This window comes from Pelodiscus sinensis, chromosome 6 (assembly GCF_052426305.1).
Source record: "Pelodiscus sinensis isolate ZL-2025 chromosome 6, ASM5242630v1, whole genome shotgun sequence".
NCBI lineage: Eukaryota > Metazoa > Chordata > Testudines > Trionychidae > Pelodiscus > Pelodiscus sinensis.
In genome coordinates, this window is record NC_143057.1 from 1,606,853 (window position 1) to 1,632,500 (window position 25,648).

The 25,648-nt window shown below is 37.9% G+C and overlaps 1 protein-coding gene across 2 annotated transcripts in view; it reads right to left on the reverse strand.

Annotated features, from left to right (window-relative positions):
* The window catches only part of ZCCHC7 (zinc finger CCHC-type containing 7), a 152,685-nt gene that overhangs the window by 14,959 nt on the left and 112,078 nt on the right, over window positions 1-25,648 (reverse strand). For both annotated transcript variants that reach the window (XM_075931250.2, XM_075931249.2), the window contains exons 6-7: window positions 24,328-24,363; window positions 2,338-2,433 (exon numbers count right to left, since the gene is read on the reverse strand). In XM_075931250.2, coding sequence (XP_075787365.2) covers window positions 2,338-2,433; window positions 24,328-24,363 — 132 coding nt within the window. The remainder of the gene's footprint in view (window positions 1-2,337; window positions 2,434-24,327; window positions 24,364-25,648) is intronic.

Consider the following 25,648-nt stretch of genomic DNA (forward strand, 5'->3'; position numbering starts at 1 on the left):
AACTGAAGGTTCATTCTTCAAACCCTCCCTCCCCACCTTGTTTCAGCTCTGTTCTGAGACAACTCAGCCCTGTTCTTTGGGTTTTGCTGGCTTACTTTCATGGGGCTGTGTCCCCTGGAGTTTACTCTTGCCAGGTGTAGTTTGCTCTGTCTGTGGGATGGCAAAGCTGTTCTGGTTTTGGGATTGTTCTATCAAATTTTAAACAAAGGTAACGGATTCATGCATTCTGCAGATTACCACAGTGATCATCTCATCTCAGCTCCTGCCTAACAAAAGTCATAGAATTTCCCTGAAATAATTTCTGTCTGACCCAGAGCAGTTTGCTTACCAATCCTGAGTTAAAAGTTTGGATTTACAAATCCAATCCTGAGTTAAAAGTTTCCAGTGATGGAAAATTTAGCAGAGACATTGGTAAATTGTTCCAATAGATAAATACTAACCCTAAATTGAAAATTTATGCCTCAATTTTAGTCTGAATTTGTCTAGTTTCAACATCCAGCCATTGGATTTTGTTACATCTTTGACTTTTAAAGTATTACATATTAATTTTTTATCAGTCTATTTCTTACTCAATATGTTGTGTGATGCCAAGGAAAACACCTTTCAGAAGTCTATTGCATCAACACTATTATTTTTTGCAGCCAAATTTTTAATCTCATTAAAAAAACTATCAAATTAGTTTGACAACTTCCATAAAACCATACTGACTTGTATTACTTATATTACACACCTTTAATTCAAGCATTCATTCATTCATTCATTCAATTAATTAATTAAACCAGTTCAGACTGAATTCTGTTTGTAGAGAACCAACATGACCAATAATTCCAAACTTTCCTTTGCAGAAGGTTCTGATAATTACAGTCCGCAATCCTAGACTGAGCAATGACGGAGCAAACCACAGGAAGATGTGTTGGTGTGTCATACAATACAGCTTGAAGCAGATAACTTGCCCCTTAGATCTGTCATTATGCAGACTGCTTTATACCGCCTGAGAACTATTTGCAAACTTGTGACTGCTGCTCATTAGAACAACACAGGGCTGATGACTAATGCTCATATTTAGCGTGGATTGGCGCAACTGCCTATTTTCTGGGGTACCCCTTCCCAAGAACACACCATATCCAGAGTGAAGCAGATCCTAACAGGGATATGACTGTCACACTACACACTCCAATCTAGGAATCTTCACATTGGCTCAAAGTGCTGCACCAATTCTAAAATTCTTCATTTAACTTTTAAGACTGCTGGGGTAGCACTATTGACCTTAACTGCCTTATGTCTCCATACCCTTCCAGATGAGGACTGATACACCTTGAAAACAACATTTTTCATTAGTGCTGCTGAAAAACATGGCAACTGCTGTGACTAAGTTGCCCTGTAAGACAGTTAGGAGGGAAGGAAGGAGTGTGTAGAGCCTGGGGTGAATACTATGCCATGGCTTTAGAAAAGCATGAACCTAAAGCTTTCAAGACACCAGGAATGTGGATTTTCTCTCAATATTATTTCGCGTTATACAATTTCTCCTGGACATATTTCACAGCAAAGTTAACAGACAAACACCTGTTTTGTATATCTACAGATGCAGAGTCACACGCATCTCTTATGTCAGGACACTGACATCAAAATATATCCCAAGGGCCCGATCCTGTAAGGTGCTAAATGCCACAATTCCCATTGAAACAAACTACTTTTAGGACGCTCATCATCCTGCACAATTTTTTTTAATAATGAAGAAATTGTCTGCAACTAGAGACATGAAGTTACTGGTGGCAAATGGCCTGGAAAGCTGGCGAAGGCGAAGGCCTGGAAAGCTGGGAAGGATTTCCAATCAGATGGCACTGCTTCAAGGGATGTTTGTGGGGCTCCTTCCATGGCACTTGCATATATACTTACCCTGACGTCAGAACAATCAGTCAATCTGAAATAGCTTGGCTGAGAAAGGTGGAGACAATGAACACATTAGCAATATTCCACCCCTCAGGAGATGTTAAGACCCTTCAGCAGCTATCCATGTCTTCCATGGATAGTCTCTCTCTAACACACACAGGATATCATTATTGTCTAGGTCTTCAAAACAAGCCAGTACCCTTCCAAGGATCGAATGCCGTGGGTTATTTCAAAGTAGCCTAAGATATTTCTTCTTGTGTCTCTCCCAGATCATTTTACAGTGGCCTACCATGGTTTTTTAACAATGCTGCGAGATCACAGATATTTAATTAGAGTTGTTCTTTTCCCGGTGTTAGGGAGAGTCTTTCAGTGCCACAGTGAAGATGTGTATTTAATGGATACATTTAACGCTCAGCCTTTAACATTTAGCAGAGACTGGAGACTTACATATCCATAATGTCCTTTCTGGGAGCAGTTGTAGCAGTACACCAATGCAGAATGCTGAGAATAAGAACTGGACTTCTTGATTGATCCTGGTCTGGTCTGGAATAGGGAAAACAGGTGAGAATTAGGTCTGGGAAATTCAAAATACTGAATTAAAATTAGCTGCACAAAAAGCTGTCTAAATCAACAATGTTCCAGCTGCAAGCAAGAAATCTGGAGATAGAATCAAGTTGCACACGTCACTGTAATATTAGAGCAAATTAAGCCTTGATCACCAAAATCAAGTGGGACAGGAAACTTCAATTTAAATTCCATACAGCCATTTAATTTTGGCTGCTGATTTCTCTCTTTTTTGCAGATGTCCCACTATCCTCAGGGCACAACCAGGGCCATCAGATATAGCTTCCACCAGCTGGACAGGAGCATTTGATCATTGTGAAACGAGTCCCGTCCAGCAGGACGCACTTAAGGCAATATGGGGAAAGTCTTCTGAGACTTCTAAATCTACCACACTTCGAGTTTCTCTCACCTTTGCATCTCCTGTCCCCCCCTCCTGTCATCGCTGAAAAGAATCTGCCAATGTCGATTTTCAAGTCAATTGAGTGGATCTGAATCTGCACCAAACACCAAAGTAAATGATGGTGTTTGGCTGTTTGAAGTCAGAACTAATTTTTATTGCAAAGAAAGATTTGGCCTAGTAAATTAAACTCAGCGAGTCAGGCAGAATTATTTTTTAAATCGAGAACCAATCAATAACAACTTTTGAAGGGAGTGCATGAGCACACCTGTATGTGTTCTAAGTTATACACAGAGCCCCTTTATTCAATAGAAGAGAATAAAAAAACAAAACCTTTGTTTAATTAGAGTTGGCAGACATGCAGAGGAAGAGGGATGGAATAAAGGTTCTATGAAAGCAGGTCAAAACAGAATCCAATTAATTTAAAGCGCCACATATTTTCCTTTAGTATCCATTCTAGTGGAACACAAGGAAAAGGTGTGCAATTTCAAACAAGTCATCAATGTTTTCTTTAAGTACCAGTCTTAGTGCAAAGGTTTCTTTTTTTTCCCAAACCTTCTCACTGTGTTCACCACCCATTAATACTTTTAATACCACTACATATTCTTTCTTTTAAAAGAATAATAGTGCTGCATATAAAACAGACAGAAATTATAGGATTGTGCCTTGACCATCTTTTATGCCTGTGACCACATTTTTGGCACACACATAGATTTAAAAGAACGCTTTAGATTCGTGTTACTCAATTCACATGTCATTCATTATACACTATGACTAAAGGATCAGAGAAGGGATATGTCCCATGGAAAACCGTGTAAAAATGGAGCAAAAATCAGAGAGAATGAAAACCAGTGTGTGACAAAAAGAGTGCAAAGAAAAGAAAAAAAGAGAAAAATCTCATATAAAACAACAGATATATATTCTCTGAAAACAGAGCTAATAATGTTTTCAGGCCATTCACTTGTGCTAGCTTGGCTTTTTGGACATACTTTTTACTACACCCCAGATTTAATTTACAGGAGAAAAAATCGTAAATTCAAACAGTTTTTGAATAGGTAGTGCGCAAAGCCTTCAATCCTGGCAGATCTGGCCATCTCCAGTTTTTGGATCCCACATCCTGTCACTGAAGATAAAGTTGCATAGGTGCTAATATATAGCTCCTTAAAAACAGAAATAAGTTACATAACCTGGCTCCTTCTCCCTCTCCCATCATACAAAACCCACAATATATGTTGTGATGCGACCAAGATTTGCAACAGGTCATAAATCTGTGGTTACTTCAGTCACCACTTCATCTAGACTATCTGTGGATTACATCTGTCAAGAGAAGATCAACTGAATTATATTGTTGGGGGCAGGTGAACAAAGCCCACAGGTAAGTGCTGCATGTGCGGGACTGGGAGATGGGTTGGAAATGGGGGGGACTACGGCCTATAATGGGAAGGAGAAAGGAGGGTCAGGGCACAACAGGGAGGCAAGATCAAATCAGTATCTTAGATGCCTATATACAAATGTGAGAAGTATGGGTAACAAGCAGGAAGAACTGGAATTGCTAACCAATAAATACAACTATGATATCATTGGTATTACAGAAACCTGGTGGGATGGGACGCATGATTGGAATGTTGGTATGGAAGGGTACGGCTTGCTCAGGAAGGACAGACAGGGAAAAAAGGGAGGAGGGGTTGCCTTGTATATTAAAAATGTACACACTTGGACTGAAGTGGAGATGAATGTAGGAGATAGCTGTGTAGAGAGTCTCTGGGTTAAGCTAAAAGGGGTAAAAAACGAGGGTGATATCATGCTAGGAGTCTACTACAGGCCACCTAGCCAGGTGGAAGAGGTGGATGAGGCCTTTTTTAAACAATTAACAAAACTATCCAAAGCCCAAGATTTGGTGGTGATGGGGGACTTCAACTATCCAGACATATGTTGGGAAACTAACACAGCGAGGCACAGGCTATCCAATAAGTTTCTGGACTGCATTGGAGACAACTTTCTGTTTCAGAAGGTTGAAAAAGCTACCAGAGGAGAAGCTGTTCTGGATTTGGTTTTAACAAATAGGGAGGAACTAGTTGAGAACTTGAAAGTGGAAGACAGTATAGGGGACAGTGATCACGAAATAATAGAGTTCATGATCTTAAGGAAAGGTAGAAGGGAGACCAGCACAATTGAGCTAATGGATTTCAGGAAGGCAGATTTTGATAAGCTCAGAGAACTTGTAGGTAAGGTCCCATGGGAAGCAAGACTGAAGGGAAAAACAACTGAGGAGAGTTGGAAGTATTTCAAAGGGACGTTGTTAAGGGCCCAAAAGCAAACAATTCCGCTGTGTAGGAAAGATAGAAAATATGGCAAAAGACCAGCTTGGCTTAACAAGGAGATCTTGCACGATCTCAAAATAAAAAAGGAGTCATATAAAAAATGGAAACTAGGACAACTAACAAAGGAGGAATATAGGCAAGCAACACACGAATGCAGGGGCAAGATTAGAAAGGCAAAGGCACAAAATGAGATCAAACTAGCTACAGGCATAAAGGGAAACAAGAAGACCTTTTATAAATACATTAAAAGCAAGAGGAAGACCAAGGACAGGGTAGGCCCACTGCTTAGTGAGGAGGGAGAAGCAGTAACAGGGAACTTGGAAATGGCGGAGATGCTCAATGACTTCTTTGTTTCGGTCTTCACCGAGAAGTCTGGAGGTGTGCCTAACGTAGTGAATACAAGCAGAGAGAGGGTAAGTTTAGAAGATAGGATACACAAAGAACAAGTTAAAAATCACGTAGGAAAGTTAGATGTCAGCAAGTCACCAGGTCCTGATGAAATGCATCCCAGGATACTCAAGGAGCTGATAGAGGAGGTATCTGAGCCTTTAGCTATGATCTTTGAAAAATCATGGCAGACAGGGGAGATTCCAGAAGACTGGAAAAGGGCAAATATTGTGCCCATCTATAAAAAGGGGAATAAGAACAACCCAGGAAACTACAGACCGGTCAGTTTAACGTCTGTCCCAGGGAAGATAATGGAGCAGGTAATTAAAGAAATCCTATGCAAACACTTGGAAGGTAATAAAGTGATAGGGAATAGCCAGCATGGGTTTGTGAAGAACAAGTCATGCCAAACTAATCTGATAGCTTTCTTTGATAAGATAACGAGCCTTGTGGATAAGGGAGAAGCGGTGGATGTCATATACCTAGACTTTAGTAAGGCATTTGATACGGTCTCGCATGATATTCTTATTGATAAACTAGGCAAATATAACTTAGATAGGGCCACGATAAGGTGGGTGCATAATTGGCTGGATAACCGTAGTCAGAGAGTTGTTGTTAATGGTTCTAAATCCTGCTGGAAAGGGATAACAAGTGGAGTTCCTCAAGGGTCTGTTTTGGGACCCGTACTGTTCAATATCTTCATCAATGATGTAGATATTGGGATAGAGAGTACGCTTATTAAGTTTGCAGATGATACCAAACTGGGTGGGGTTGCAACTTCTTTGGAGGATAGGGACATAATTCAAAATGACCTTAGCAAGTTAGAGAAATGGTCAGAGGTAAACAGGATGAGGTTTAATAAAGAGAAATGCAAAGTGCTCCACTTAGGAAGGAACAATCAGTTCCATACGTACAAGATGGGAAGCGACTGTCTAGGAAGGAGCATGGCGGAAAGGGATCTAGGGGTCATAGTGGACCACAAGTTGAATATGAGCCAACAGTGTGATGCTGTTGCAAAAAAAGCAAATATGATTCTAGGTTGTATCAACAGGTGTGTTGTAAGCAAAACTCGTGAAGTCATTCTGCCGCTCTACTCTGCACTAGTTAGGCCTCAGCTGGAGTACTGTGTCCAGTTCTGGGCGCCACATTTCAAGAAAGATGTGGAGAAATTGGAAAGGGTACAGAGAAGAGCGACAAGAATGATTAAAGGTTTAGAGAACATGACCTATGAAGCCAGGCTTCATGAACTGGGCTTGTTTAGTTTGGAAAAAAGAAGATTAAGGGGGGACATGATAGCGGTTTTCAAATATCTAAAAGGGTGTCACAAGGAGGAAGGAGAAAATTTGTTCCTCTTGGTTTCTGAGGACAGGACAAGGAGTAATGGGCTTAAAGTGCAGCAGGGGAGGTTTAGATTGGACATTAGGAAAAAATTCCTAACTGTCAGGGTGGTCAAATATTGGAATAAATTGCCAAGGGAGGTGGTGGAATCTCCCTCTCTGGAGATATTTAAGAACAGGTTAGATAGACATCTGTCAGGGATGGTGTAGACGGAGCTTGATCCTGCCTTGAGGGCGGGGGGCTGGACTCGATGACCTCTCGAGGTCCCTTCCAGTCCTATTATTCTATGATTCTATGATACCACAAATGACTCTATATTTCTATTAAGACTTAAAAGGGCTATATATCAATGGAAAAATTTGATGAAACGGTTTTATTCTTATAGTTTGTGATGCATTTGGAATATGAAATTGCAACTGATACACATCAGGGACACATATTTTAATCTCAAAATGTGTATTACAATGTTAGTGGGGGTTTTCACACCTTGAACTGTCAAATGGTGTGACATGGATTTAGCAAATGAAAAAATGTAGACTACTAGTATTGTAGTTAAAATCTCTATTAAAATGTACATGAAGCTTAAAACAACATAACCTGATTTTTCTTTTTCCAGAAGAAAGTTTTCTTTTCTCTTGAGAGATGATTTGTTAAATAAACCCCAGATTTAAGGATCAGAATGATGCTGCTAGCATAGACTTTAGCATGTCTGCCACTGATAATGCTAGTAATTTATATGACTAAATGAATAAATAAAAAGTACTTATAGACTCCTTCACTCTAATCCAGTAGTTAAATCTTATAGTTCAAGATAAAAGTAATCCTCCCAGCTCATAAATTACATGTCTACCTCTGTAGTTTGGGTCTTTTCTTCTATTTAAAGATGGTTCAACCCTAGCACTTGAAGTTCTTAGCAGTTACAGCCCCTGACAGCTCTCCTCAGAAGTTCATGTACTGCTGACCTGGCTGATAAAAGTCTGGATGTTAATCCACAAACTCGAATGGCTCTGGTAAATGTTATCTGCATGCTATCGTCTAACAAACGATAGCACCCCGCGCTACGCAGGAGAGGACAGCACTCCGAATAGATCTCACCTCATTAGAAAGCAATAGCACATCAGAACTGGGTGGAGGAAAGAGGGAGGTTAGACGTTTCTTATTGTACAGTACAAGATCTAACAAGAACCCTTGAGGGTATTCACTGCATGAAGAATGTATGCTCATGTGACACTAAAAAGTGCCACACGACACTCCCTTTTGTTTAGCAAATAGAAAAGGTCAGATTTAAGGAGACAAATTAAAGCCAAAGGCTTACAGTTCAGATCACAACTACACACATCTTTACGGCTTTCCAAAAGCCCAAACGCAAGGGGAACTGGGGTGTTTTTAAGCCCTCCATTTTATTATTTAAAGTTTAAAAAAGCATCTAAGAACTTCAATCCAATGAGTACAAAATGAAGTATTTGTGAAAGTAGCTCCTCTGTTATTTTTTTGTTACAGACATTTAAATAATCTATATTTGTAGGGTGATATCTAGGAGATTACTTCACTATCAATATATAGAAGTAATAACCTGGTAGATAGCATTACCTATGAAAGGTCCATCCCATCTGCTATTCTTGCTGAAAGCTTTTCATGCACCAGTAAACTCAGTAAATATCAGAAGATAAAGCATAAGCCGACCACGCCACGGATTTACTCCTAATGTCTCCTCAAAGTGCAGCCCGATGCAACGATTACAAATGATTTTTCTTCTAATGTCATTTTACATAACCCTTTTTTCTGCATGAGTAGCTAGTGCGGAATGAATGAATGAATGCCATTAAAACAGTTAATCATTATCTGGGACACTGGCCTTCCTCCCTTCTCAACCAGGAATCTCCATGACAAAGGCCAAGAGATCAAAATGCCAGGGCTGCCTCAGTGGCCTATTTCTGACAGTAATTTTTTATGCAAATAGGCTTGCTGGGCAGCTCCCTCTGTGACCTTGAGCTGCCCTTATCTAAACTGACTTTGATCCAATGAGGGTTTGCTTATATGAAGCTCATTACTACCTAGGATATGCAATCTGACTAAATCGCTCTAATTAAAGAGAATCTTCTCGTCTCAGTGTGATATTATATGCATGTGTGCGATTACACACACACAGAATCACAGTGACGCTAGAATATGCTCCGTGAATAGAACACTGCCTTTTTGACAAGTCTATTCATTCCACAGTCAAGCACATAATGTCACTTTTAAAGGAAAATACAGTGCTCAACTGCGTACTCCATAACTCACATGTATACAAACCCACACAGCCGTTTTCAACAATGCACAGAACTGCGAGGATTAAATAAAGTTCAGATCTGACACTTACAAAGTCCTTCCAATCCGCATTATTCTGCAATAAACTAAATGGAAACATTTGAAAATGTTGACTTCTCACTTGACTATGGGAGAGAGCCCCGACCAAACGACTAAGTCTAAGTCTACTATGTTCCACGAACACCTAATGGAATGATTTTGACTGCTGAGTAAAATGTGAGAAGTTTCAACGGCCTGTTAATAACCTTAAGCTAAAAGCAAGGTCACTGTTTTCTTACGCTGATCAGGTTTTGCCAGCCATCATTCTGCCTCTGTTTTAAGGCTAATGCCTATTTTCCTGGCTACACCAAACAACATTGTAAGTTAAGTCCACTTTAGCACCCAACATACTCAAACTCTGGAAACTACCTACACCACTTCTCCTATGTAACTGCCCCCTGCAAGTTGTCTTGTACCACCACTGAAGCACCTGGCACCATCCTCTGCTGGTCACAGAATGATAGGATGGTCCCGGGTAGCAAGTAATATGTTTCTATTTCCCTGGCCGAGTCCATTGGCTGCTGCTATTCCTTACTCCATTCTGCTCAGAGAGTATTTTCTCTTTCCGCTGCTAATTAAACAGAAAAAAAATCTTCATCTCAGCCACACGGATGATCCTGCAGTCCTTACTTGGGCGACCCTCCCACCGAAGTCAATGGATGTGTTTTGCATGAGGACCGCAGTCCTAGCCCCTCAATGTGTGACTTAAAAGGACAAGGAAGGAAACGTGAAACTGAGGGTGAAACTCACGGACACAGTGCTACTCCTCCTGCTTTCTGAGACCAGGGCATGGTGGTCTGACAGTGCGTCATTACATACTACAGATGTCACTACAGTTACACAGCAAAATACAGCAAGGGAAGTGACACAGCAATTGCATTACGGTGCAAGCATATTTCATTTCTCTTTAAAAGCAGATCATAATCGATTTGTATTTTAGCAGAAGCCATAGCAACTTTGGGTCATTCCGTTACATTCAAAACTGCCAGTAGCAGCTAACATGTAATGTCGTAATTATACTAAGATTTTTTTAAACCATGTCATGTACCCAATAGACTTCCACTCCACTGGGTAATTCCTTAATTAGGCAGATTTTTGAAATGTGTATTATGTACACAACAGACCGGAACGTCTCCTTTAGAGTATTCCTAGTCTATCGCGTGATTGCATCATTAGGCCACACACACGACGTAGTAAAAATCCATATGAAAATTGATGAAAAAATGTACAGAGTATGATTAGTATGCAGGTAAAGTTCATCACTTAAATATTTTGGCTTAAAAATTTTGCAGCCACGAGAGCAATTAGACTATTTTAAGGGACCAATTTCTTTCTCTCTCTCTCTCTTTAAAAACTTTTACACATCAAAAAATGTGTTCAAATCTACTAACCATTAAATTTTTCTTTTTTAAATTGCACCCAGGTTGTGACCTCTTATCACAAGTTATACCCTTGTGAATGAGTAGATTTTAGGTGTCTATAAACCTCAGAAAGATAGGCTACATAGCAGAAACAATGAAATAAGTGTTACTAAAGTAGAGTGAATTATGCAATTATATTTTCTGTAAACTATACCTAATAAGTCACCAATCAAAGGCTAGATTTTTTTTAGCTGGGTAGTCTGGGAAAGCAAACACATGCAAATAACCACTAAGAGAAATGTAACTTGTTCAATCCACAATACAAGGGATAAGACATGATAGTTTTCTACAGAAGTAGACGTTTCTATAATGCATTTTAAATAGATGCAAATGGCATCTACTACTCACAGTGTGAAAAGATGAAAAAACCAGAGACAAAACCTAGAAAATTAGCCATATGAAAGAAATGAATGTAATCTTTTGATCCTTTATGAATAGGGAAAAACACTAAAATATTAATTTAGGACGTCAGTTCTGTAAAAGGGCCAAAAAAAAAAAAAAATCTTTAGTAAGTTCAGAACAATGAATATATGCGAGATAGCATGGATAACGGCGATTCACTCCCTGAATGCTCCAAAATCTTCATGGCTTAAAAAGCATCCCAATTTTCTCCAAAGGTGGTGGCATTTATTCACTGGTCCATGGCTAATTTTACATGGAATGCAAAATGTTATTTAAATAGGGTGGTGCATTAAACTTCAACTCTTTCCTATGTAGCTCTCAATCTACAGACCTATCTTTCCTCTATTTTAATTTTAAAGTAAGTTAGCAAAGGCTTCCTCCTTAATCCCCAGAGACTACCTATATAGTGACACAGATGCACAAATTTATGACAGTAACATAAATGCTCCTCTGAAGTAATGTGCAACATTAAGTGAAATCGTTTCCTGGAAGATATTATAGGTATCTATATTTTATTTGCCATCTTAAACATATCTGGGTCTTTATGACCTTATTTTTAAAATGTATTTCCTTTTTATATTTCCTGGTGCAAATGGACTGCATAAATAAGCAATGTGCTATGAGGCTTCAGACTAGCCGATAAACCCTTTCAATTTTCATGCCAGCTTCTTCTTTTGTAATTCAAATCTGGCTGGAAACTGGCAGCTCTGAAAACTGAAACAAGCACTGCCACAAATACCTTGTAATGCTATCGACCTTGTCTGCCCATGCAGTGAGAAAGGGGGATGCATATGTGTCTGCAGTCATCCAGATAACACAACTCATTTTTTGGGGGGAGGGGGGATAAGAGAAGCCAGCCCCGGACTGTGCACCAAAAGCAGTCATTACCAGGCGAGCTGGAGAATAAGTCTCTTCAAAATACACAGCGCATTTAAAAACCATATACAGGGCTCAGCCACTGCTTTCATTACCAATTTTAATTTAGCTCCTTCAGTTTGCCAGCCAGATAAACTCTTTAGTGCTGTTTTTTAATCTATTTGCCACATTTTCTGTTTAAGATTATAGTAATATGGGGCAGGAGAAGGAATCACTCTGAGAGGAAATAAAGAAACAGATCCGCTTATCAGCGCCCATCAGAAAGTTCATTAATCAGCCAGGCTTTGTGCCCCCTAAATTGAAAGGTTAAATAATCCTCTCAGGAATATTTCTAGGCACCTCCGCCAATTGTCCGGAGAGGAGCTGCCATTCACAGCACTCTGGATCGGTGACAGGGTATTTTACTACTGTTTGGACCCCAAACAATGATGGACAAATGGCCTGGCTTACAAAGAAACCTTTTAGTACAAGACTGGAAAAGGACCACAAGCTCTGATGTGAGGTGGGGGTGGAGGGAGGAATAAAGGGTGGAGGGAGAGGAAGGAGACATATATGGATGCCAGTATATTTTATTTGAATGTTTATTAATGTAGCTATCAAATGCATTTATACATGCACGTGCAAACACGTGCACACACACACATACTACATGCTCACACACCACTAAGAATACGCATGTTTACACACGCATTTATACATGAATTTGAACATAAACATTTGCAATGCCTGTAAAATTAGGAGTTGAACAGAACCGAAGCTTGGTTATAGTTATTAGCTAAGTCACTGGGGAACTGAAGAAACCCCAAGGTTTTAATTTTTACTGTCATTCTAAATGATTTACAGCTTCCTCCTTTTTTTTTCTGAACTGTATCTGGTCTACTGGAACGCCCTTAACCAGCAGTTACAAAGTACTGCATCTGAAATAACCTTTTTGCAGAAAAGGAAGTATTTCTTTAAAACATGGCAGACTATGAAAACCAAGCATATTACAGTCCTGGTTGAGAACAACTGATTCTGAGAGAATGCATTCAGTCCTTTATAGCTGGGTTTTTGGAGTGTTATCAAATACTTGGGAACAAACTGTAACTAAAGATTCCTATTTTAATGACAGATCAGAGCTGGCAGTCAGTCTGCATGGCCTTTGCTTGTTTTGATGAATGAAAGCATACAGTGCATTTAATTCCTCAGACTACTACAAAGAGGAGGTCATTTCCTTAGATCTCTGGCACTGGCACATGGCAAATATGATGACTAACGACACAAGTTAATGTCATCTGGTAGGAAGCAGTGTCTACAATTGGATAGCGACATCCCTCCTGCAGTCCCCCTTTAAAGACACTGTCTATATCCCAGACAGAAACTTTGTAATTATTTTCATCTGTCTAAACAATGAGTTCCTGGCACCTTTACCTTGCCTTTAAGGAAATATTGGATACGTACAACAAAACTAATCACTGGTCAAACAAATTCAAACCAGTCTGTACATGAACCTCTTCATGTGGCATTTAAATGACTTTCCCATATATCCAGTTCTATTGAAGAAGTCTTAATACCTGTAGCTAGGTTTTATTTTGCAACATGATCTAGGACACTTTGACTAGCTACTCTAAAGTTTCTTAAAAAAAAGCAGAAAATATTTTAATTTCCCCCAACACCAATTAAGCCTATATCCCACTGTCAGCAATCATGCCTGATTGTCCTCCTGAAAATTTCTGTGCCTTCCGTCTCCCTCTCTAATGCCCCTAGTACCACCATGAGAAAAGCAACCTCAGTGGGATCTTGTTTAACCAGAGTCTCTGGAGCTGCCCAAACAGACAAACCAAAACCATATGTGACGGTCAAATCCACTATATCTAAATGAATAGAATAATTTCAATCCAATCTCTTTATAGACAGGAAATAATATAATCCCCCCCACACCGTTTTAGAGCCATTATGACAATATGCTTTTTCTGAGAAACCCTAGGCTAAAGCACAGATTATTTAAAATGCCAGGGCAGCAATTTACTACTGGAATTAACGGCACTGTCGAGAAGAAAAACAATGCAAGATGCCATGTGCAGTCAGCATCGTCTGCTAAATAACTCTAGTATGAGAAGTTATACAGGATCACAGGTACAGTTCTATAACAAAACAGATTAGAATCGACTGCAGATGCACAGATGAGGCAGTATTAGCGAATACCCCGTGCTAGCACATACACACCAAACTGCAAAATCTAACCAATAATTACAAAAAGTCTGTAGAGTCCTGGTGGCGGGGGAAACAAGCAGCCAGTGGCAGCAATGTCATTATGGGCGGTTTAATCTTGAAGCACTGCTGAAGCAAAGGGAAATATAGTGTATATCTATCTATGCACTTTTGACAGTCATAATCATGGCTTTTTGGAATACGTTGACGATACATTACAAACAAAACTAACGCACCAAAAAGTTCAAAGATAAAGATCTAACCTCAGTCCACAGAAGCCAAAACATTCAGAGCCCAGACTTCTTACTTTGTCATACATATTTATTTAACACGTGATCAATCAGATCACCCACTGTTCTGAGACTTCTCAAATACTGAAGTAAAATGGTGCCTAGTCAGACTGGAACTAAGCTCTTTAACTCTTGATAAATGGGTCTTGGGGTTATATTTTAATCACTTTTATGGTTTTTTAATTAAAACAAAATGAAGGTAAATCTGTCAGAGACACTAACTTCTTCATTGACATGGCAGGCCATACCTAGATGTGGTGGAGTTATTATTGACGTGACAGACCACTCGGAAATAAGTCAATGAATATTTTTAGGGAATCTCAATCTGTAGATGATTAACATGATCAAGCATAACTTTGGAAAGTTATGGTCTAACGTGTTTGAGTACTTCGGTGCTCCTTAATACATGGTTCATTGACAAGATAGACTCTCAGCTCCTAAACAGCAATTACGGTCTATCACATACATTTCTACTAAAGGAGAGTTAAATACACGTATTAATTGGTGCAATACACCAACCATAACCTCTCTTCTAGGTCAATGAATACTCATGGACTTTTTAACATGCAGATTATTTATATGATATAGTGCAGTAGTTTTAAATTATACTAAAGTATACCATTTACAGACCATTACTCAGTGGACAACTGACAAGCAAAGGAGCTGTTGGTATTATGACATGAAGACTCAAAAACCCCATGAATCAGAACAGGATGCCCATTTTCAAGTTTACATTTTTAAACATTTGTTTTGATTTAGCAATATTCAAAGGCATTAATCCACTTACAACAGCAACATGCAGCAACATGCAAATATTTTAAATTAAAAATATTTATACCTAGATTTTATATAAAAAGGTAAAAGCACAACATATTTTTTGTTTTTCTTTTTCAAAGAGGAACGTTAGACAAAATCTCACACATTTTAGCCAAATTTAGTAAACTTGGTTTCTGCACTCACAGCTTGTATGTCAAGATACAACAAATAGTATACATTCACAGCAATGTAGATAACCTAATGCACGAAAGTGCACATCTACACTTGAATGTAGGGGAACTACACAGAATTTGTATACTCTCTCAGATTAAAGGCTGTATATGAAACATGCAGCAAATCAGACACTAACTTTCCACCAATCTGTTTTACAGTTCAAATGATAAATACTTGTCAGCACAGAAATTAGCTACATGAATGCTTAAATGTATTGTTTTTATTTTAAAAAAAGAAACAAGGGACAGTTGTCATCAGTATGGTAAACATTACAGAAATGGTAGCACATGTTAATCCTTTTAGTTAAATGAAGCTTTTGGTGATAATATGCGGAAGAAGGCCTTTTGACAATAAGATGTAAACATGAATCATTCTTTTTTCTACTTAAGCAAGTAGCTATTTATCCAATAATTCCAGTGTGTCACAGAAATAATGCGTGATGGAAAGTGATTAACACGGGGTAGTTTAGATACAAAGAACACACAGATTTCTTCTACATTTGCTAGCAAATATTTGGGATATGTGCCATCCTTTCCCAGTGGTGCAAACATCCTGCCAAGTGTGATCATTGACAGATACGCACACAGTAAAACTGCCTTCAGAATAAAAAGGTGTTACTGTTACTTAGAGTAAAAATAGATTAATTTACCCCCCCCCATAAAGCCACGGTCCTACTTCCCTACCCCAAAGAGAGTCCAAAGTTCCTTAGATAGCTTTATTACGCATTCAGAAGACACATGGAAGTCATTGGCTTATTAAAGGAGATATCTTACCAGATGGAAATAGTTCAAGAGGCTACTATACATAGGTGCGCGGACGTTACAAACAAAAAGGGTTTGATTAGACCAGCCCATCCGTCTTTACCCAGCATAGGATTGCTTCCTACAGCACATTAAAATGCAACTTGTAATCAAGGCTTAAGGTGTACCAGTCACCCCCCTACCCTACAACATACAATCACCTAGATTCAGCATCAAATATTATATAAAATGTTCAGAAAAATAACTCTTGTGGGATGGTTCAAGTAAAATGGCCGTTCATTGTCATACAACTTGCAGGTTCACAGTCCGACAAGGTTAACTTTCACAGGCTCTAACAACAGTACCGAGTTTTTAGAGAGGCTTTAACAGTGGGCATAGCATATGGCTAAGGGACAGACCCTCAGCTGCTGGAGATGCACAGTGATCCTCTGAACAGCAAGGACAGTATATGTCAGGCAAGGATGTGGTCCTATGTATAGAAGACTGCAGCTACTCCTCAAGCAAATACAGTAACACGGTGGCAAGTTTCAGAGGGGTGGCCATGTTAATCTGTTTCCGCAAAAACAAGGAGTCCCGTGGCACCTTACAGACTACGGGCATATTCATTCGGGCATAAGCTTTTATTTGTTAGTCTTTAAGGTGCCACAGGACTCCTCATTGTTTTTACAGTAACATGGGTGCCACTTAAACATATCTGCAATTGGAATTTTCTACTGTCTTTACGAGTAACAACAAAACCTGATTATTATGTAGTATACTTCAAGTATTTCCCTTTATGAGCAGTTAGCTTCATCTAGAGCTAACATTGTATTTTTCTGACAAAGTAATTACATAAATAGTACATGTTTGGGGGGCATTCAAAAGTTTAACAAGATCTTTTTTCAAAGATAATTCATTTTGCCAATAATTTAAGGGAGGTTTAAATTAAACACTGGAAAACAGTCAATCATATTAACAACAATCAATCTCACCCATACTTGTAGTGTATACTTTGGACTCATTAAAGTCACTATGTATAGAATGAAATAGCCACTAATTTATCTCTCAAAGCTATCAGGGTAGCCTTTTGTATACTTTGGCTAGTTAGAAATAAGACCAGTCCTAAATGTTTGCTACTGTAACAACAATAAACATACTATGAATGAATCTCGCAAAGGAGTAGACCTAGAGAAAAACACCACCACATACTGCAAAACAAACGAAATGAGAAAAGTTTCTATTTAAACTAAAAAATCTGCCAAACCAAACCACTCCTGGTTGTTTTTTTTAAAGTAATGGAACACTTATGAAGCCTAATACTTCATGGAAACATCTGCCAAGGACCATGCACCTGTAAAAGCAGGAGGGATGAACTTTTCAAGCCATGTAAGAAATTCACACAACCCAAACCTCATAAGCCACTTTTTCCTAAGATGCACTTGTTTATTCATTGCACAGAACATCACAAAGCCACTCTTATTCCAAATTCAAATGCCTTACAATTTGGAGTTGTCGTCACTGTAAACAATCCAGCAAAATGGCTATGCGAGTTCTGATATATCACCTGTGATGTGATATGTCTCCAAAGTGTATGAAAAATTTGCAACCTATGTTCAACAAAAGTCATATTTTATAATATTTTCTTAAAAGAAGATGGCATTGATCAGTTGGTGAAAGAATATAATTTACATAATTTTACAAAGCTACTGCTCTAGAAACCTTAGGTCAGTTAACTCTAGAGGAAATGATACTGTAGTCATGTACCAAGTGCCTCGAATAATCCCCCTCATGAGTCAGAGGGCAGCAAAACTGGAGCGTAGCAAGACTTAATTTCATCATCGAAATATTTTATTCCATCCCTCGCCTGCACAAAATCTACAAAGCCTTCTGTGGTTCCCAAATTTTCAAACTCTCCAGATTAAATATTTTTTTCACAAACGTTCTATTTAAAAAAAACTCTCTCTTTTCAAAAGTCACATTTTTAAGGATTTAAATTGATTTGAGGCTAGACTGCTTACATTTTTATTTCAGAAGAAAGGTGGCAGGCCATGTAGAATTTTAATAATGGCACACAAAGAAATCAGAGCGCAAAATTTAAACACAAAAGACGTATTGTTCCTGCATGTCTTTTACGCACACAGGCCAAAACAGCGAATTTCTGGTTCACCTTTTTTTATGTAAGTGGATTAAAAGTAAGATTAACAAACTGTCAAAAAGCGTGTTAAATGATAGCCTCTGTCAGTTACAAATTCTGATGGCTGTAAAACTCTGTTGGTGGCCATCTTGGGCTAGGCGTTGTAATATAAATGAGACTAACAGAGAAAGGAGATGGGGGAGGGGACCTTTACTGCCTGAGCACTGGAAGAGGAAGTGAGGGATTATCAAGGATGAGCTATCCTTATGGAAAGAGCCCATCTAAAAAGCAGGAATTTTTGTCAAGTCTATCCGTATACTAGGAAAATACATTGGAAAACAAGAAACAAACTATGTTTTGTCCATCTGCTGAGGTTTACTTTTCCTTAGTCTTTCTACATGTATTTCCTGAAGGCGACCATACTGATATGGAAAGATTAATTTCGATTTCATTACTTATGTAGATTTTATTCTTGGATTGTGCTTGCTATATGCTCCACTATTTGTAGGAATGAACGAGTCAGATTACAATATGCTAAAGTAAAATGGACCTAGTCAGAAAAAAAAAAAAGAATGTATACAAAGTGAATGCACATTTTATTTTATGCCAAAACATTATAGTGGCTATCCATCTCTTTCTTGGTGCTTAATGTCTTGTGCTCCGTATCAGGTGAATATAGGGTACATGTGTGTCACATTTTGCAGCTCAAATCATGCAAAGCAACATGCACACAGAGATACAAATATATGATTTTGTACCATAAACAAAATATTGTGGGCTATTTAAAAATAAGCTACATCAGACCTTTTTCATAGTTATCCCATATTTGACTGAATGGCATATTCTCCATTAAGCAAATACTCACCCACCCACCCCTAAAGTCCCACTTATTTTACTTTCTTTCGTACACCCACTAAACCCGTGGTTCTGAACTGGGGCATACAGAGCTCTTCCAGCGGGTACATCAATGCATCTAGCTACAGTATCTACCACATTTTACAACAGGCCACACAAAAAGCACTAGTGAAGACCATACAGATGAAAATTTCAAACAGTGACTTGTTTACACGGCTCAATATACTATACACTGAAATATAAGTCCAATATTTATAACTGATTTCTTTTATAACATGATAAAAAACACGAACGCCTGCAATTTGCCAATACTAGCATAACTGCGACACTTTTGTATTTTTACGTCTGATTTTATAAGTGAGTAGTTTTGCAGTGCGGTGACACTTGGGCTACACAAGACAAATCCGACTCCTGAAAGGGGCACAGTAGTCTGGAAAGGCTGAGAGCCACTGCACTAAGCTATTCACAGATTTACAGACCCCAAGGCCTGAAGAGACCATTGTGATCATCTCGCCTGACCTCCTGCATAGCACGGGTCAGAGCCCGCCCCAAAATGATGTCTAGAGAACATTTTCAGGAAAAAACCCATCCGATCTTGATTTTAAAATCATCAGTGGTGGAGAATCCATCCTGACTCTTGGTAAATTGTTTCAAGAGTTAATTCCTCCCGCTGTTCACAATGTTTGCTTTGTCCGGTTCGAGTTTGTCTCACCTCCACTGTGAGCCACTGGATTGCCTTTCTGTGCCAGAGTGATGGTGAGCTGGGCTCAGCCCAAAGCCACATGCGCGGGGAGACAGGAATGTTTCAGAAGTTCTCTCTAGTAGGATAGTAGGAGTTACCTTCGGGGGGGGGGGGGGGGAGGAAGAGAGAACATCCCTGCTAGTAATGTCTGTCTAAGGGAGTGCTGCTCACTAGCTTCAAGGAATTTCCCAGACTTTCCAGAAGGCCTGTCTCCGTCCCAAGCACTTCACAATCTTAGGAGACAGTCTATGCAATTGAGATTGCGTAACAGATCTGTGGGGTTTATTTGTAGGTGTGAGGTCTCCAATAAGTGTAACGTTCCCTACGAGAGAAATGGCCACGGGAAAAAAGAAACGTGATCAGCTTAAAGCCTCAGAGCATTTAACAACAACGCTGAACAAAATTATCCCAAAACGTAAGGCAGAAGATAAACCCTGCCGACTTCCGTGTGGTCTGTTTTTGCAATGAGTGGGGAAGGGTTGCTCCTAGGCCTGTAACTGTCCATTCTGCCAACACATACACAAAGCTTCTTTGGGCTGTGAGCAGTGTAGTGGCAAACAAGCGAGCGAATTTAGGAAGAGGCTCATGTTCTTCAGTGAGCTGCCATGGCTGAAAATGCTCCTTGCTCTTCCTGCTAGGGAAGAGAGGGAAGTGGGGGTATCTGCTGTGGAACACAGACTCCGTCTTTCTATTTGCAGCTCATCTAGCATGGCCTGGTCATCGATGCCCACTGCGGCCTCCAGCTGCTACCAGCACAGACGTGTGAGGCAGTAATGTTTTCCCAGTCACAGCTATAGGTGGGCATCCCAAGGGTCAGGGAAAGCACACTGTGAGGCTGAGCTTGCGTCAGGCCCTTAGAGCCTTTTCTGAAGCACTGTGATTCGGATTGGTTTAGCATGATTTGTATCTGGCTAAATACCGTCAAGTACAAACGTCACCCTCGCAGGAACAGGACATTCATACAAGGAGGTGATTTGAAAAATCCAGTCACCGTTTTACAATGTTTTGGCCAGATTATAAATAAACACATGCAGGGCCAAGCTGCCCCAGGCGTCTTTCCTCCTGCGCTTTGCCCTGCATGCGCTTATTTATAACCGGCTAAAATACGGTAACATGATTTTTACTGGATTTTGAAAATCAACTCCTTGTGTTATGTTACTGTGTGTTCATGATAACAAGTTTGCTAAATATCGAACGCTGGATTCCAGCTGATTATCATTGATTGCACGCAGGAAACACCGAGAAGGAAGCATCCGTACAATATATTGACAACTTTATTTTATCTTTTCTGAAAAAAGAGAAATATGTAGAATAGGCACAATGAAAATCATTTAATCACATTTTAAATCATCATCAAAACTGGTCAATAAATATTATCCTAATTCACATTGTGTAATATGACTAATGTTTTGGTGACAGATTGATTTTACAGTGTAATTCTACTTATAGTTTAAAGAAATTTCAATAACCTAACCGTATCCAGTTATAAACCTCAAAGCATCACAGAACCTTTAAAATTAAGCTTCATTAATATGATTTAATTGTCTGTTTTTTTCTGACAAGGAACAAATAAAAATATTCTTCTTATTCTTTTTGCTATTTCTACTGCTTCTTACATTTTTTGATATTTTAACAGAAAGAAGCTGCCAGCAATGACACTTTTGACAATACTAAAAAAGGTTATTTTTATTTGTGTTACTAAATTTCCAACTGGAATAGTTTAAACAAAACCCTACTACCAACTACAACAGTAGCAATGGAGTTATTACTCATTGCTGAAGCTACAATGAAGTGCAAGGTCTACTATGATCAGTAGATGGCAGTCCACCTCCTAGTAAAGAGAGGGAGAATGAATAAAACCATCAAAAGCGTCACAAAGAGAGGAGATCTGGGTTCTCTTGTTTTTATCAAGCTTTCAGAGTGATTAATTAAGAAAATGTTAAGACTGTATGTATATTCAAACACAATTTCTATTGGGACTTCTGGCAAAGCAGTGTGATAGAAGAGGTTTTAAAAGTTCATAAACATGACATACACTTATTTAAAATATAACCATTGCTGTGCTTGGGTTGATGTCTGTAATGCTATGTGCATTATCAGTTCACCATTTCCACAAATTCAGTTTAAACCCAGTTGTTAATTTCCTATATATATTGTTAAGGGGTGGAAAAACCTGAATCCAACATTAATAACCGTGTCTGTAAAGATATGTGCATACTCTCCAAAAACAATAATTGCAAGTATTTTTCGTTCGCTTGCATTATTTATTTAGAAATCTGTGTGTATAGCAAACTATGATGGAATTGTAAATTAAAGACTACAGTAAAACAGTGGAATACCTATTTGAGAGCAAACAACTTCTAGTGTTTAGTCATACATATGTAAAAGAAAGAGACAACAACTCTATTCTAACACAACAGTTTCTGCATCATCTGTGGATATTATTTGCTTCTATTGTGGTTCAGATCTCGACAGAGCATTCTTAAGTGAAAAAACAAAAGTTGATCCTGCTATGTTGATGTAATTTAAATAATACAGATTCTCTTGAACTGTAGCTCTATTTTAAATGTCTAGCATGTCTGTTGTAAATTGAAGGTTTTTAAAAAAGTATAATTTGATTATGCTTCAATTAATGTAGTTGTCAAAATTGATCTTTATAAGAAAGATGCTGTATAAGTGCAGATTAAAAACCTGGTTAATTTATAATACTAAATAGCAAAGGCGTTTATAAGAAACAAGGTAGAGATGAAATATTTAGCACAAGATAGGAAATATTTATGTGTAGGTATACTTGATCCTATTTAAAATATTCTCTCACAATCACAGAATTACCCCAAAGCACTATTTCTTTCCAAATTTACTTATTTTTCCAATATGACATTTCCATGCAATGCTTTAAAAATTTCAAAGTGGAGCTTCTATTGGTGGATATTATTAATTTTACACCACTGAAAGAACAACATCAAAACACTTTCCCTTAAAATTAGCTGGCCACAATTTTTCATGGTAAAACAGATCAACTTATCAGTTACTGCCAGGAAGAATTTATGTTAGCCTTTTAAAAAGAAAGAATTTTTGTAGTGTTGATTTTAACTTTTCCTGAGTAATTGAGCAATGTCCAAAACAGGCTGGAACAACAAAATATATTTTGACATATTCATTGAAATCTAATTCATCATCACATTATTGCATAAAATACATCCAGGTGACCCTTAGATTCCAAGTTCTGTCATGGGTCTTGTAAACCATTTTAACATTACCTTTTCTGCATCACAGAGAATTATTAAGAATGTAACCTTTTATTTTAAATATCTTTATATAAATAAAGCAAACAGTAACATAAAATTAATGCAACTAAACCTATTTTTATTACATCTATTTTAAACTGGCAATTTAAGAGCAAATAAAATGATTCATATAGAAATGGAGATTTCCAAAGTGCACATTAAAAAAAAAAAAAGCATAAGCACAGAAAACACAGGAAAGATTTTCAGTCAGGAAATACGTTATCCTTAAATTTAGCTGCTAAAACCAAAAAGAGAAAGTTCCAACATATTGAAAACGCATAAGGAACTGATTTTGAAGTACATCAAAACTAGAGTACAACAAGAAGTACTGGACAAACTTTTCTACTTTGTTTAATCGTGAAGGGATGACTGTGCTTATAAAGTTATTCCAATTAAACACATATTTTCTTTATGTTGAAAGGAAGTCAGTCATAGGTAATGTCTAATTTTTTTTATACATAAATGTGTTTGTGTGTATGTATTTAAGGTTTGTAGAGGAGATCAATTAGACATTATTCTAAACAAGTTAAATATTGTTTTCAAACTCTGCAACAATATAGGTGCAGTTTGTTAAATTTTCCCAAAAAGAAAAAAACTTCAAAACTGAATAATATATTTGCAGTGGGCAGTAGGGTGTTTTTTTAAAAAAATTTTTTATAAACAACTGAAGACCAACTAAACAGGTGCCAGAGAACAAAAGTGGTAATTGATTTCTCTCTCAAGAATCATGTACAAAGACTGTAAAGTTTATTTCTAAAATTCACATTCCATTCTCTAGTTAAGGTTCTTTAATTCAAAGTTAAAGAACCTGCCTTGTAATGCATGGGGATTGAAAACCCAATCTGGGAAACAGGAACACTGTTATACCTCATTACAAAATTAAACTTTCTCTTTGTAATGTATACAGTAAACGCAGTTATGGAGAGAAAAGTGATAGGGATGCAGTCCTTAAATTATATCAGAAATAAAAACAATCAGAACTTCTAAGAATGTACAAAAAGGAACAGTGTATTATTGCATTCTCCAGTTCAAAAACTCTTCAGATGTTTATTATCTTCCTGAAGAAGATGCTTGTCTATATTTTATGGTCAGCAGTTCACAGAAGAGTAAATAGGTTGGGTGTAGAAGAAAATAAAAAAGGTGTTTATACTTACTGTTAGGTGATACTGCCTCCATATTTCTGGGCAAGCCTGGAAAATAAAAATATTGATCAGCTGGGAGCATGAAACAAGGTGCTTTACAGCCTGTTGGTTTTGGCATAACACAGTATCCACCGGTGTCGGTCACAGGAAAATAAGAAGCTTAACTGAAAGGGTCTGCATTTCAGCTTCAAAAACCTGGCTAGACAGTTTAATTGAATTTTACACTGGTTTAACACACTCCCTGCCATTGTCAGAAAGCCAGTAACAGTTTTCTCTTGCCCTTTCTTTTCTTAAGGTTAGAAGTTTTGAAGACTAACATGTTCTTAACTATCATAACAATTATTACAGTAAAATAAACACAGCAGACTGAAATGCAGCATGTGGAATACAGTATGTGTTTTGTAACATTTCAAACCTACATAACGTTTGGAAAATGAATCCAGCAGTTATTTTGCTTTGATGCAGAAGTGAATTTAAAATTATTTTGCTATTTTTGTACATGTCTGAATCCTAATCAAAATATAATTGTTACAAGTAATAATCCTCAGTAGCCTAATGTCAAATGAGATGTAAACAAGGAGCATAACAGATTGCTTTAATGTTTCTATTTTTACAATGGCTTGCTGTCTTCTGTTTTGATCCTTGCCCATCTTTTTCACAAACTTCAAGACATAGTCTATGGTAAAAACTATATATAAAGTAGATTTTTTATGACAGCAGTTTCACAGTAGACTTGTAGAAAGCATAGGTCGTGGGCGAGGGAAATGTGAAACTTTTTTTTTCTTAAGAACAAAATAAAAAATGTATTGAGAATCAAAGAGGCATGGCTGCTAAATATTTTCCTAATACTCCTTAACAATTTTACAAAATGTACAGTGGCTTTTCTGATTATGATTTTATACGTCAAAGCCAGAAGTAAATACCTACTGCTAATTTGACTGCTATACATATCAGCACCAGGTGCATGTTTGTCAGATATATACACACAGCTGTATAACTATTATCTGGGCACCATCTTTAATTTTTTTTACAATGCCTCTATTAAATGTGGAAACAATCTCTCTGTCATTTAAGCAATTTCCCATTTGGTTTATAAATCTCAATTTTGCATGGTTTCCAACAGAATCTCGGTTATTCCATGTTTTCCGGGTAGTAACATGTAGTTTTAACTTCCTACTCTCAAGTACCTCTCCAACTTGCACCGTAGTAACATTTGAGAGTTTTGAAACAATCCTTTCTCCCAGGCCTGATACACCTGCTTTCCTTTATTTTTACAGAGAAGTTATATTAAAAAAATACAGTATTAACAAAATGGAACAGAACTTCTAAAAAA